At 39.1% G+C, this 14904-nt stretch overlaps 3 protein-coding genes across 6 annotated transcripts in view; 2 read left to right on the forward strand and 1 right to left on the reverse strand.

Moving 5' to 3' along the window:
* Positions 1-133: 133 nt before the first annotated feature.
* Hibch (3-hydroxyisobutyryl-CoA hydrolase) lies at positions 134-2958 on the forward strand. The gene is made up of 5 exons (XM_013309728.1): positions 134-494; positions 790-1330; positions 1650-1924; positions 2016-2157; positions 2388-2958. The coding sequence occupies exons 2-5, from the start codon at positions 790-792 to the stop codon at positions 2531-2533; spliced, it is 1104 nt and encodes a 367-aa protein (XP_013165182.1). The 5' UTR covers positions 134-494; the 3' UTR covers positions 2534-2958.
* Positions 2959-4446: 1488 nt separating this feature from the next.
* On the forward strand, positions 4447-8477 carry LOC106115727 (zinc finger protein 91). Of its 2 annotated transcripts, none has more exons than XM_013309192.1 (7): positions 4447-4866; positions 4943-5245; positions 5435-5635; positions 5841-5959; positions 6122-6330; positions 6490-6642; positions 6736-8477. In XM_013309192.1, exons 1-7 carry the CDS (start codon positions 4693-4695, stop codon positions 6948-6950), a joined length of 1374 nt encoding a protein of 457 aa, XP_013164646.1. In that variant the 5' UTR covers positions 4447-4692; the 3' UTR covers positions 6951-8477. The 2 variants fall into 2 exon arrangements, with proteins under 2 accessions (XP_013164646.1, XP_013164647.1); XM_013309193.1 differs by having other exon boundaries at positions 6125-6330.
* Positions 7446-14904, reverse strand: part of Moe (moesin) — a 29680-nt gene continuing 22221 nt past the window's right edge. For all 3 annotated transcript variants that reach the window (XM_013309189.1, XM_013309190.1, XM_013309188.1), the window contains 7 exons: positions 10846-10968; positions 10509-10679; positions 10129-10340; positions 9608-9974; positions 9396-9530; positions 8876-9268; positions 7446-8788 (listed from right to left, as the gene is read on the reverse strand). In XM_013309189.1, the coding sequence (XP_013164643.1) occupies positions 8624-8788; positions 8876-9268; positions 9396-9530; positions 9608-9974; positions 10129-10340; positions 10509-10679; positions 10846-10968 (1566 nt within the window). In that variant the 3' untranslated portion in view covers positions 7446-8623. The remainder of the gene's footprint in view (positions 8789-8875; positions 9269-9395; positions 9531-9607; positions 9975-10128; positions 10341-10508; positions 10680-10845; positions 10969-14904) is intronic.

Here is a 14904-nt window from a genome sequence, read left to right on the forward strand (position 1 = left end):
TAATGTGCCAATTAACACTAATGTCAAAAACCGATCTCTAAACTTGGAACTTTCACTGAACTTTCGAAATTAACCTCGCCGTGCTCGTAGTTAACAATAAAATAAACTTCAATTAAGAACTAATGAAACTATAATAGCATAAAAGAAATATTAACATTAAGGATTCACGGTACAGTTGATTGAATTTTGAGTTAATAAAGTTTTGAAAGTGTTGCCAAATCGCCAAAAAAAATGAAAACACTTGTTGCAGCTGGTCCCAATTTTGTGTTTGCAAAATTGCAATTTGTAATCACCGGCATCTTGACACTTAATGCTTAAGAGAAATTTTGTCTTTCGCACCACAAAATAATACTTCTAACAAGTAATTCCTTCAAGATATATTTCCAAATACTATTTAACAAAAAATCTAGTGTATTGAGGTTTCGACTTTGTTTTTCTGAGAAACTTGAAGGTCGTGTAACATTTAATGAATATTGATAAGGTTCAAGTTCAACGTAAGTATAACCTTAATTTATTACGTAACATAGCTAATTAATTCAATAAATACCTTTCTTGTGAAAATTATATGAATAGTTTTATACAATTATTAGTGATGCTAGCCGCATTAGTTAGAATTTAAAACTTATTTTAATTTAAATAAATAACTTAATAAACACTTTAAAGTATTATAAATCTTCTTAGTTTATGTAAGTAGATATTTAGACACTAATTTTTATCAATTCTTATCTATAGTTATTTTGTTTACATATCTACTTGAACTACATATTTAAAAAAAAAATTATATTCCAGATGTTTAAACTAGGCACCAATTTGACTAGGAACACGGCGATAATTTTCAATCGCCTGATGTCATCACAAGAGCAGGAAGTGTTGTTTGAGACATTGAACAATGCCGGAGTAATCACACTCAACAGACCAAAGGCATTAAATTCCTTGAATACCAACATGGTGACAATGATGCTGCCGCAACTGCAAGAATGGGAGAGAAGTAAAGGCTTGGTTATCATAAAAGGTGCTGGAGAAAAGGCATTCTGTGCTGGGGGTGACGTCAAATCTGCAATAGACAGGGTGGAAGGACCTAAATTCTTTCACACAGAATATAATGTTAACTACTTAATAGGAAAATACAAGATTCCATACATTGCTTTTATGGATGGTATCACTATGGGGGGTGGTCTTGGTGTGTCCGTACATGGTAGATACAGGATTGCTACCGAGAAAACATTGATAGCCATGCCAGAGACTAAGATAGGACTGTTCCCAGATGTGGGCGGGTCATACTTTCTGCCCCGGCTGCAGGTCAATTTAGGATTATATCTAGGCTTGACAGGTAAACACTTATAAATAATACTCTTATGAGTACTGTGAAAAGGGTGTAGTTATTTATAAATCTTTCCATTCCAAACCTTAATACAAAAATGAAGTAGCAGTTACCCGCTACTCTGTCTGCGTGGAATAAAAAAAATACTCAATTAGTTTTCAGCAGTTATTCGAATTTTTCTGACCTTTTAAACCTTCCCTAGACCTCCGCGAACATTTTAAGACCAAGATAAAATAAACCTGTTCAGCCATTCTCGAGTTTTAGCAAGTCTAACAAAGAGGAATTGAATTTTATATATATGGATATAGATAATGAAGGTATTTTACAGGTGACAGGTTAAAAGCAAAAGATGTTGTGAAATCTGGAATAGCAACTCATTTTGTGCCAAGTAGACGTTTGTTTGAGCTGGAGAAACTTCTATCTCGCTGCAATAATGACTCGGAGATCCGTAATTTGCTCAACAAGTTTAATGAGCCTCCCGAAGAGTTCTCATTAGCTTCCAACATCAAACACATCAACTACTGTTTTGCTGCATCCACTATTGAGGAAATCATCGAGAGACTGCAGAAAGTGCAGAATGACTGGTCAATTAAAACTTTAAAGGTCTGTTTATTCTTAATCTATTATAATGTGCCAGTGACTATTATCTTGTTAGTTACTATAGTAAATTATCGTGTCTTGTATTGTCCTCCAGACTCTGAGCCAGATGTGTCCAGGCTCTCTGAAGATAACCCTGCGAGCGCTGCAGCGTGGCGCGCAGTTGGACTTGCCACAGTGTCTGCGCATGGAGTACCGCCTCGCATGCCGAGCCACTGAGAACCATGACTTCCCTGAAGGTATGTACTTGACCAATAACAAAAATGAATCTGTAGTGAATGGGTTAAAAGTGTTAACAGGTTAACAGCTAAAGCTGATTAGACAATCCATGTAAGTTTTACCAAACATGTTTTACTGCAGAATGTTTCGTTAATTTAATAACATGAAATAATACAAAGAACGCGATTCAGTTATTTACTGTAATGATTTCAATGAGCAATCATTAAAAATGTTATTCATGTGCTGTCAGGTGTCCGAGCTCTCCTCATTGACAAGGACAACAACCCGCAGTGGAACCCAAAGACTCTGGATGACGTCACAGAAGATTATGTAGAAAATTATTTTAAGAAGCTCCCAGAGGATCGTGAACTTAAATATTTCGATGCCAAACTTTAATTTGTTACAAATACTTATTAATTCCACATTTCCTAACATTTATATATAATTATAGGAACTCGAAAATTTTTCTTTTAAAGGGTAAAAGTAAAAAGGAAAAGTTTTACAGGTATCAAAGTAATTCACTTTTTAATATAATAGTTAACGGAAACTTAGTGCAACTTTTTGGAAAATAAGTTTGGTGAAAAAAAATGGTTTTTAAATTAGTTAATTATAGATTTAAGAGAAACTAAATGAAATATTGAAAAAAAAAACTATTTGCCAAGATAATCACAATATTTCAATGCAAATAACTCAGAGTAATTATTTCACATATGTAAATATACAAAAGAGCAGAAAAGCTTTATCTATATAAGTCAATGGCAGCCTGTTTAATGTATAAAATTTAAAGACTGTCTTTACTATTATTACTATGCGTAGGCTTCCGAAACAATATCTTGACAAATAACAGAGTACTTATATGTAAAGTAGTTTTGGTGATACATTTTAAAGTAAAAATATAATGTTTGATTTACATTCACATCATCATGTCAAGGGGCAAAATCACCAGCAATCAAAGGGTTAAAACACGTGTTTAACTAAACAGTGTCCAACTGTATTTTTTGGGATAATTTTTTTATGAATTACTGTTTGAATGTAATACCGAATTAATTAATCTTAGGTGTCTTATATGTTTTTTATATATTTGTAATCTGTTTAAAATGCAAATAAATCAATATATCAAAATAATTAGAGATGAATTCATTAATATTATTAATGTAATCTCAATAGGGCGTTATATTTACACTTACAATGTACGAAAATCAATGATATACATTAGATAATTTTAGTACGTCTTTTTACATCATGTTAACTAAGTTTTCCTATTTTTATACAAATAATTAGGCGTAAGGAAAATATTATAATCATTACCACTTATGATGAAGAAATTGTATTTTTATAGACAATTTTAGAAATTAACAAGATAGAGAATTTTTATTCCCTGACCTAGGCATTGGCTGTGCATTTAAAAAATTAAAAATTGTTTCTAGTACAAAATGCATTTATTTTACATGTTCAACACTTTGTAATGAATATTCAACATTTTGTAATGTTAAATGTGGTAACCAAGATAATAAAACTGTTGACTGCCATTTTAAAATAAATAAGACTTTGTAAAATGTTATTAATGCTTTTTATTTCAACGTTCAGTTATTTAATACTAAGATTTATATGTCTAGTAGGGGTCGCCCGCGGTTGGTAAGCTACGTGTTCTTCCAGACTATGTTCTATATGTATGTAAAATTTTATCGAGATCCTATCAGCCGTTCTGAAGACACCTTCAAACAAACACCCATCCATCCAACCGTCTAAACATTCGCATTTATAATAATAGTAAGAAATTAGATTTATTGATCAACCAGACTTCACACGTCTATCTAATAAGTTGTCCTATCGCGAAATCAAATACATTCAAACCTGAATATATGCATGCAAGAGCAAATTAATTTGACAACTGACGCATGTGAAGTGTGGACTAATTTTGTATGACGATTCATGTTGTTCTTAATGGACGGTTGTTATTTGTCATAGTTTCGACCAGTTTCGACTGTACGCGCACAACGAATAATTGTGAACTATCGAGTATCGATCTTGTTAAAATATTATTAACTAAAATTTATTTATTTTCGAATTTATTACAGTGTTTGGCTATGTATCGCAGAATTAATTTAAAAAAAACAATATTTGGTTCAATGTTTTACTTCTTTATGTATGATAGTTATGAAGGATAAAGTAGGAATAGGAAGAAATAATTGTATTTATATTGTTCAAAAATAACGATCACGAAATTTTCGATTGCAAGTTTTACAAGAACAACAATCGAAAAAAATCTTAATCGATTTTACTCAACCCATATCTGCCCATATCTAGTGAATTGTCAAATTAATTGTCAAACTAATGTATCTTAAATAGACACACCATATTATCAAAGTAAACTTTCAATCAACGATTAACGAAGTTAACTTGTGGATTAACGGTGCCTGCGCCTACCTGTGTTGATGACTATAAAGTGTTTTTCAACATGGATATATGAAATAATAGGTTAATGAGAAGGCCTGGTATAGTTTGTACTATGTTTTTATACTTCTAACAACTATGCTACACAGCAGTATAAAGAGATGGGAGCAAGCACACACATTTTTCTTGAAGATATTGATATTATTCCCGACGTGCACAAACTATGCAGATTATGTCTCCGTAAGACAGAAGACAGCTTACCAATTTACAGAGACCCCAAACCTGAAACCTGTCCTGATGTAGCTTCGCGGATATCGACGTGTGTGGGGATTGAGGTATTTATCTATAAGTTTTTGCCGAATATATACTAAAAAATGTAAGCGTTACTACAAAATTTCTTAAAACCCCTAGGTCTCAATGGACGATTGTCTCCCTAATAAGTTGTGTAAGCAGTGCTATCGAGAAATTGAAAGGTGTTATATCTTTCGAAAAAAATGTGAAGACACTAACAAAAAGCTACAGTTACATGCTAAAGCTGTGAGGGAAAATAAAAAAATATTAGAGAACCAAGGCATTGTTAAAACACCTGTTAAACAAGAAAACAATGATTCATTATTATTAGTTAGTAAAGAAACAAAAAGTGTCAAAACCTATGCTAATAGGCTAGCAAATAAAAAAAATAATGGCAACTTACACAGCAACACAAAAAAAGAGGTAGGTACATTTTTATTTTTTAGGCAGTATTGACCTGTGGACATCTCACGGCAACAAGCAACTAGCAAGGAGGAATTAAAAAAAACCCTTAATTCTTCCAGGCTATAAGTAAAATAAGATTTTATACAGTCAGTTAGTCAGTCTCTTACAAGCTTAAAAATAACTAAACTTAAAAGTCTTTTTGTGCAGATTCAAGAAAGTAAGCCAAAAGTTGAATCAGAAAAAGTGGAGCCTAGTTTTGAAGCATTTCTGAAAACGGTTCTTTTGCAACTAGGTGTAGTTGAAACAAAAGATGAAAAGATTATATTAAATAACCCTAATGTGAAGGCATTAGAAATAGAGACTCACAGTGGAAAGGTATTGGTGGAGCTCACTGAGGAAGATGATCAGGTTTGTGATTATAGTATATTATATACTTAGTATGTCTTGTGTCTATCTGCATGAATGACTCAAGTGAGGTAAGTATTGCATCTAAACATTAGGTTTGAATTTTCTTCAGATAAGACGGTGTAAGGAATTTTTGTGAAGAGTTAAGGCTTGTGAAATGTATGATTTTGAACACAAATTCTTAACAAAGTTAAATGTTTGGTTTTAGGATAATAATGAGAACCATTTAAGTGACAATGCTATCAGTACCAGTAATAGTGTTAATAGTATTCAGACTTCAGAAAAAAATGCTTCAATAAAGTTAGAACAAGATACCAATGGAAAGATGTAAGTACATTACATTAGAGAAAAACTTTGAAGTATTATAAGTAACCGTGACTGCATACAGTAAAGATTTTTGAAATGATCAAACATTAACATTTTTTTAAATTGCAACTTTTAAAAACCTAAATGAATTAAATAAAATGTTGTAAAAATAAACATATATAGCAGTGTAGTGTCGGGGGGTGTGTCGGAGGGCGTGTCGGGGGTGGGTCAGTGGGTGCGGTGCGAGACTTGCAGCAAGCAGTTCGCGTCGCGCAGCGCGCTGCGGCGACACGAGCGCGTGCACTCCGGGGAGCGGCCGCACGCCTGCCGCGTCTGCCGCCGCACCTTCGCCCAGCGCTCCGTCATGCTGCGCCACGAGCTCGTACACAGAGGTACCCACATACTTATCGCCATAACATTTCAACAAACTCGTAATAATTCAAAAATTAAATGGAGTAATTGTGAAGATTTTTGCAGTACAATGACGTATTAATTTTGATGCTTAAATATTTCAAAAGGTAATGATGTAAGTGTGCAATGTGTGTGTGCAGAGCAGCGTCCGCACCAGTGCCTTATTTGCCCCAAGAGCTTCACGCAGCGGGCGGCCCTCGACGCGCACGCGCTGGCGCACGCGGAGCCCCAGCGGCGCGCTCTCAGTCTGCGCCCCTGCCCGCATTGCAATAAGGTCTTCCTCTACGCCTCCGGTAAATTAACACTGATTGTAATAACTTCGATTTCTATTCCTTTTAGTTTAATAAATGTTATAGTCTTGTTTATCGTTTAAAAATATTGTACAGGACTATCTCGTCACATGCGCGTGCACAGCGGCCGCGTGTTCGAGTGCGGCGAGTGCGCGCGTCCCTTCGGCGACAAGAGCTCGCTGCTGCGGCACCTGCGCAGCGTGCCACACCCCCCGCGGGCCACGCCCCAACACAGTGTCGCCACGCCTCTGTACAGTGTGGTCACGACCCTACACAGTGTGGACACGCCCCCCGCCATGACACAACAATGACCCTCCCTCATATGATTCTCAAGTTTGCTGCAATCTTCTTAGAACCCTATCTAAAAGGAGTAGAGTTGAGAAAAACAGTAACTAACTTGTTCAAGTGACTTTATGAAACTTAAGAAGTTTCTTAATATTTCTTAGTAAAACAATTATGAATATTAGGAAAAGTGAAGTAATATGTAAAATGACATCACAATCCAATAACCACATGTTTAAGAGAAAATGTTTTATTTGTTCTGGTCCCAACGAAGAGACCCCAGAGCTTATTTATTTATAGGACTGAAAATAGATTGTATAAAATGAAATACATTGTGATAGTACAATAAAATATATTTTTGTCAATTATCGAGATTTATTTCTTTTCTGCAGCATGTCGTCTGAATTTTCAGCATTTTTATAAACACACGGAACAAAAAATAAAAAATACAGAGACAGAGATGAGCTCGGGGGACACGGGACTCGGGACAGTATCATCACTGAATTAATAAAACACGATCAATATTTTACTTAAACATTTTTATTTGAAAAAAATTTCGTCCTAGATTGAAAGGCAACATGGTATAGTATAAGATTGGAAAGGTCGCAACGCGCGGCGGCGGTGCGGCGGCGGCGCGGCTGCGGCACGGCTGCGACACGGCTGCGGCGCGGCCGATGGCACTCACATTACAAACGACTCGTACTAATTATTGCAACTATTTGTCACCCAATCAAGTGAACACGCGACCGCATTGTAACATATGGAATGCCTTCAAAAGTCACTTACAAAATAACATTATACACATCGTATAAAGCATACAATAAAACATCTGGCAGAGTTAGTGTCGGGTGTGTGGTGAGGCGCCTGCGAGCTACCACGCGCTGGAGCGCCGCGGGAACGGACCGGCGTAATTACACTTGAAGCTCTATTCGACCTACATCTACGATATAAATGATTATAAAAATAAATAAGGGGGACGCCCCCCTCCCTCTCACCCCCACGCTCAAAAACACTTCGGACGTCCTTTGAGCAAGACTCTCAATAAATTTAAGTATCCTCAAATATATTGGTGTTTGTTTGACATTCGGCGCACGATATATAAAGTAGTTATCGATTAAAATCCAAAATACTTATAATTAATAATAAAAACAAAGGTGTGTGCAGTGGCGGGTCGCGCCACGCTCCTCGACTATTCGGTTATAGCACATTATATTCTAAAATAAAATTACTAATATGTAATAAGCAATATTTACACTTAGACCCGACTAGCGCCGGCCGCCGGCTCCGGCTGCTCCGACACCTAATTTGAGCTTTCGCACTATGTAATGAGGTCTAATTTCTCGCGGAGTTATGGACGGTGCGCCCCGCGCCCTGGACACATCGCAGTCAGCCGTGAGCTTTACTGTGTGTAAACTGATTCATTTCAAACTTACAAATGCACAAACAGTGTGACAGACTGTCGGAGCGGCTCGCGATGTATCCGCAGGCGGTGGCGGCGACTCGGCCGCTACAATATCGGCTTGATGCGTTACGCTACAATATATCCTACTGCGACGGAATAACATTTCGGTTGTGACGTATATATCTTACAAAGTAATACAGAGTAGTGTTGGCGTGTAGGTGTGGGCGCTGTGGGCGGTGTGGGCGCGCGGCGGAGCGGGCGGGGCGCTGCGGGCGCTGTGGGCGCGGCCGAGGGCGGGGCCTACATGTTCTCGAACTGATCGACGCGGCGCTTGGTGTTGCCCTTGCGGATCTCACGCAACGTCTTGTACTTGTCGCGGCCCTGGCGCACGTTCTCGCGGTGGATCTTGTCCATAGCCGTCTCTTTCGTCTCGTCGCGTGACTGCGCCAAGTCTTGTTTCAAGGCCTGTAAGGAAAACGTTATAATAATATAAATGTCGAACGGTCGAGCCGAGTGTAATAGACGTAGAGAGATGGGTGCGGGTGGGTGTACCTTGAGCTGGTTGTGCAGGCGCTCGCTGCGCTCGGCGAGGGTGCGGCGCGCGTCGAGCGGGTCGACGAGGTCGTCGGGGCCGCGCGCCAGCTCGCCGCCGCCGGACTCGGAGCCGCCGTCGGAGCCCTCCGCGTCGGGCTCGCCGTCGGCGGCACCGTCCTCGCGCTCCGCGTCGCGCTCCGTGCGCTCGCTGAGATGGTGGTGCTGCGGCGTAGCGGCGGCGGCCAGCAGCGCGGCGGCGGCGTCCTGCTGCCGGCGCGCCTCCTCCACCTCCTCCTGCAGCCGGCGCGTCTCGCTGTCCTTCTGCTCCACCTCCTGCTGGATGCGCGACACCTCCTCCTGCTTCGCCTGGATCTCCTCCTCGAGCTTCTGTCGCTCCGCGGCTTCCATGTTCTGGATATTTTTACAAATCGATATAAAGTTGTTGAATTGCCTCGTCTCTATGTTTTTCGCATAAAATGGCATACATAAGTATCGATGAGACGAAAAATGATGAGACAAGAATATCGGGCGCGTGTACCTTGGTCTCCTCGAGGCGCTGCATCATAGCTTGCAGCTCGTTCTGGCGCTGCTCCAGCTCCTCCTTGGCGGCCTGCAGCTGCCGCAGCTGCTCCTCCAGCCGTCTGATCATGTCCTGCGCCTCCAGGAGGTTGGCCTGCGGACACAAGCGGAGGCGTGGTTGTAGGGGGTGTGTGGTGGGAGTGTGGAGGGGGGCGTGTAGCGGGCGCGTACCTGGGAGCGCTCGACCTCCTCCTGCATCTGGCGCAGACGGTCCTCGTACTCCTGCTGCTTCTTCTCTGCGCGCTCGCGGGCGGCGATCTCGAGCTGCAGCTTCTCGCGCTGGGCCTGCTTGGCGAGCTTCTCCTCGCGCGCCTGCGCCTTCATCTGCTGCACGTCGATGGTGTCGGGCTTGCGACGACGCATGTACAGCTCGTGGTTGCCCATGCACAGCGCCAGGATGCGCTTGTTGACGCGGACGCGCGGCGCGAAGAACACGAAGTCCGGCGCCTTCTTGTCGATCGGCTTTATTATGAACTTGCGGTCGTTGAACGAGATGTTGCGGATCTCCGACCACGGGAAACCGATCTTAGGTGTCAGCCTGGAAACGTACGCGGTAAAGTTGTTAATCGGTAACTTTATATTAAAGGTTAAAATTGAAGGAGTACACTTTTTAAAAAGCTAGCTTATTGCATAACTGTACAAGACTAGTTGAAACGATCAACGTTAAAGGTATAATAGCGTGCAGCACTGACTTGTCATCCTTCTCGTATATGTTGAGTCCGAGCGCGTCGACGCCCAGCCACAGCTCGGTGTTCTTCTTGTTGCGGATCTCGAAGTAGTTGACGCCGTACATCTCGAGGTCCTGCGCGATCTTGAGGTACTCCATCATGGCGTCCTCGCGCAGCATCCCGCGGTGCTCCTGCCACCAGTTGGTGATGCTCTGCTCCCACTCTTCGCGGGACATCTGCACACCGCACAATCAATATACACTCTGATATGTTCCACTATCTCACTTTGTGCAAATATGTGATGAAAGTCAAACAAGATATCTCAATGATATCAGCAATAGAGATAATGTGCATAATATATTTTTAGAGAAAGGTGATAAGTGTTGTGAGATGTGATGGAGGACCTTGTGCTGGTCGGTGACGCGCTGAGGCAGCAGCCGGTCGTTGGCGAGGAAGCCGGCGCCGTGCAGCGCGGGGTTGTGGTCTCCGTGGCGCGCTTGCACCGCGTACGAGGCCAGCAGCACTGACGTCTCCGGCGGGCAGTAGATCTCGTCTGATAATATCGCATTCTTCACCTGCAGTAACAAACAATTAATGCATTATACAAACAAAGCAACAAAGTCCAATCCTTACTAAATAAGACACATTTGTAAGTAAACCTAGAGCTTAGGCAGTAATTATGGACAACGATTGCTCGGCTATGAAGATGCCTGACTGGGTTTTTTTCATCTCAGTACGGACCTGCAGGTAGAACAGTTTGAGCGTGATCTCCTGTATGAGCTCGTCGGCTACGTCCTCCGGGTAGAACTTGGCGCGGAACTTGAACTGCAGCGGGTTCTCCTTCTTCACGTCCTGCTGCATCACCTGCAACACAACATGTACAACTTATTTTACACTGACATCTTATCTATTTTGTGAACAGAACATAATAATGCTGTTTTCTATGGAATATCTACGCTTGATACAGTCGTACCCAGCAGCACGGTTGACTTGATCGCTACAATTTTTTTAATTAAATTGCAAATAACTACTCAAGTACTAAAATCAAACAATAGTACATGTTTTGTTTGTTGTATATTGTTCATTCAAATATCTTTGCAAAATATTAAATTAACACTGTTACTAGGGATACTGTAACACATCAGTTCAAATTATTTATGCAATACCAGTGACACACGGCGACATATATCTTACCCATCTGGAGAAAGGTAGCGACCCTGACTTCGCGGCGTGCCCACCGGGTCCAGGGAGAGCGTTAAAAAGGCAACAATTAATTACAATTCAGCGTTCAGTTAACCACACACATACAGACAAGATGAACACAATTTATAATCATTAAAATAAAACTAGCAAATTACAATCGAGTGTACCAATAAGCCGCCACAAACAACTTAGACATGATACAGTACGATCTCAGCAGAGTTTTGCGAAGTAAAATTACTCTTAACTATTTTCAGTCTTTATTATTAGACTTTCAACAGCACTGGGCTTTCGAAGAAAAGAAAACCAATAAGTAAGTCAATGGTCATTGATTCAGACATATGTATTCCGTCATTGTGCGACATTGGAGTGCAGAGCATTGATGATTCGTGACATTCAAGCACTAGGCCATTCCCATTTCACTTGGCAACATCCACCGACAGATAAAACCGAAGCCAACTGGGTTAAGTTACAGTTTCTTGTCAGAGCAAAAGCCTGGAAACAAGAAACTTTAACTATTCAAGTTAAAATTGTATCATGATGTGAACATAAATTCCTGGCTCTGTGTCATACCACAAAAAATACTAAATACAAAATAGAGCAGCTTACTAAAGTGTAAAAATACTTTTTAATATCCATTTTATCCATTTACGACGTCCTAGAATCTAGAACATTATCGTTTGTTATCTAAATTACAAATATTACGTGTTTATCTTTGCTGCCAAGGAATGTGTACTATTTGAATTCGATTACTAGTAATTCAATTTAATATAATCATAAATTTTATTGAAATAGAAAACTTCCGAAAAGAGTCAATTCACTCATTTAAAAAAATAAATTCTACAAAAATATTATAAAACGTGTAAAATTTTAGATGTAATAATAATAAAAAATAGTTAAGATAGTCAAGGAAATAGCTATTATTTAAATTGAAAAACGATAAGCGATAAGAAACATTTTAGATAAGAGGCCTAGTTATTATCGTTATGATTGTATATTATAAAATTTAAACTGTATGGCGGCTTGTTACCTATGAGCATTTTTACACAGTTGGGGTGACTAATGTTGCAGGAAAACTTCCACAAAAGTTGACCTTGTACTCCTACATCCCGCCAATACCTAACATTGTGATGACCTACGATTTGTGCGATTTTGCGAGTTGCGAGTTTGAAATACACTGAAACCGTTTAATCGTTTTTCTGTTAGAGTTTAATATCGAACGAACACGACATGACGTAAACAATGAGCTGTAAACTGTAATTCCTTATTCGTCTTGACATGTTTTATGAAATCAATCTGTTAACATTAAATAGCCAAGATCAGCGTCAGAAAATGCAGTTTGAGTCACGCGGGAAAACCAGCTGGAGTTGCGAGGTAAAGGAAATCACAGGTTAGATTAGCATCGACGTTTAACCGCGGATGTGGTGACCTCTACACTACGCTTGTGGTCAGTTACATAACTAAAGATTTAATATCATCGCTTAAGATATATTTTTTTAATGTTAATATTCTGTAACATTATAATACGTTAGTCATATGATAAGTTAAATGTACATACAATTTAATAATCATTAAGGTATCTATAATGTTCTCTACGTGATTGAAAAAGTACAACACGTAGAATAAAATGTTGTTGTATAGGTGACATGGTAACATACAAATAACAAAACGACGTCATATACTTCACCAAGTAATTAAAAAAATAAAACATTTTTCACACGATTAAATAAACCGTATTATTAATTAGAGCATTGTGGATTAAACATCACTGACATTTTAAAAGGGACAAAAAATTGATTCTGCGTAATTAATACTAAAGACTATAACATAAAAATAATTGTTGAAGTTGGTCATCCTTACTAGGAAACTTGTAAGGTCTAGTGATGTACCGTTATAGATCCACAAGTTCCGAAGGATACAAGTTATCTAGACCTGAGTCGTACAATTTGTTTTGCAATAGTGAAAACAAGAAATCTATTTGAACCTTTAATGTTCCTATCTGGTTTCATGAAACTAATGTAAGAAACATCAGTACCTTTTACTCTAAATGATGGTATAGCTACAGACAAAATCATCTAGCAATTATGTATGTAATATACGATTACAAAAGTTATATCCACATTGTTAATAATAAATTACTTCTAGCGAACACAATAATGAAATTTATCCGTAGGTGATGTCTAGCAGTACCACTCTCTGTTTACCAGGTCGTCCGCCCTGTCGTACTCCGCTTCCTCGTCGTCTTCCTCAGGCGACATGAGTTTCTTCACCGCCGTCGTCACGCACCGAGCCGTCTTCTCCATCACAGTTTCCGGCTTGTCAATTAATATACAAATCCTTATAATTAGAATAAAACAATTACGCGGCAAGTTGACCTCGTACTGATCTTACTATAATGTAATAATTTTGTTCATATTTTTTATATCATCAAACAGGTTACTAACCTTCAATTATACTAGACATTACATACATTATTTACTATTAATTTTAATTAAAATCATAACTTTGTTGGACAAAAGTCTTATATGTATATTTTACTATTAATATAAATAAGTTTCATGTTTAATGTCATGGCAGAAATATAGATTTCCCATGGATCCTTTATAATTTACATGAGATAAAGTCAATATTATTACCAACTAACCTATGAGGGACGTATATTTTAATAGTGTATATTATATTGCGCTAATAATTTCATAACAATAATGACATGTGTTTTTAAAATGGCATACCGAATAGAGCTACATAGAGAGCCTTAACAGACTACGTTGAAATAAGAGTAGATACGAAGCAAGAAGTATTCGGTCGATATGTAGACTAATATATGAAAGAATTTGGAGGCAATATATCTATCGTATCCGAAGATGTATTGATGAACCACAGAACCAGTGGTGTTGGCAAGGTTGAGCGGGCGCGGACGCGACGCGGGCGAAAGTGCGGTCAACGACCCCACGCGATCCTAGCAATCAGCTGTTGTCGGAATTTTCGCCATTCCGAACATACATTACATTTTTTTCTAGTGCAGTAACAATAATGATTCATCGTTAGAGAAACATGGAAGATACAAACAAATAAACAATGATTTAGTTACAAAGTTGATATGAAAGTACCAGGCGACCATAAGATATTAGGTAGTAAAAGTAATGCACACAAGTTTCTATCGACTACAAATTGACATTGTTTTGAGTTAGAGGTGAAACTTGTGAGTGGTGTTGACGCGTCATCTCGCGATCGAGTCTATGGTCGCACCTGTGTCTGTATCGCTCGGTAACAACTACAATTAAATTAATTATACTATAGATAATCAAAAGACTTTTATACATGACTGTTAATAAATGCTGTTCGGCTTCATAAAGATGTGTCAATATTTTACATTTGTATTCTCAAAGGAGTCTCGTAATTCTGCAGTTAGATTTGCTAAATCACTTGTATGTGTTTATAGTCATTTAGATTTATAATTACATATGTCCTCATAATTTGCAAATAATCGCTATGTGGCAGGTAGAGACAGAGGCAAAGCGCACAGGTGTGGCGATGGCGCGCGATAGCAGCAAGGTCGCCACCACTTTCACCGCTGTCTCCGCGCACCAGCTTAAACCC

The sequence above is a fragment of the Papilio xuthus genome, unplaced genomic scaffold, assembly GCF_000836235.2.
Source record: "Papilio xuthus unplaced genomic scaffold, Pxut_1.1 DF827777.1, whole genome shotgun sequence".
Taxonomy (NCBI): Eukaryota; Metazoa; Arthropoda; class Insecta; order Lepidoptera; family Papilionidae; genus Papilio; species Papilio xuthus.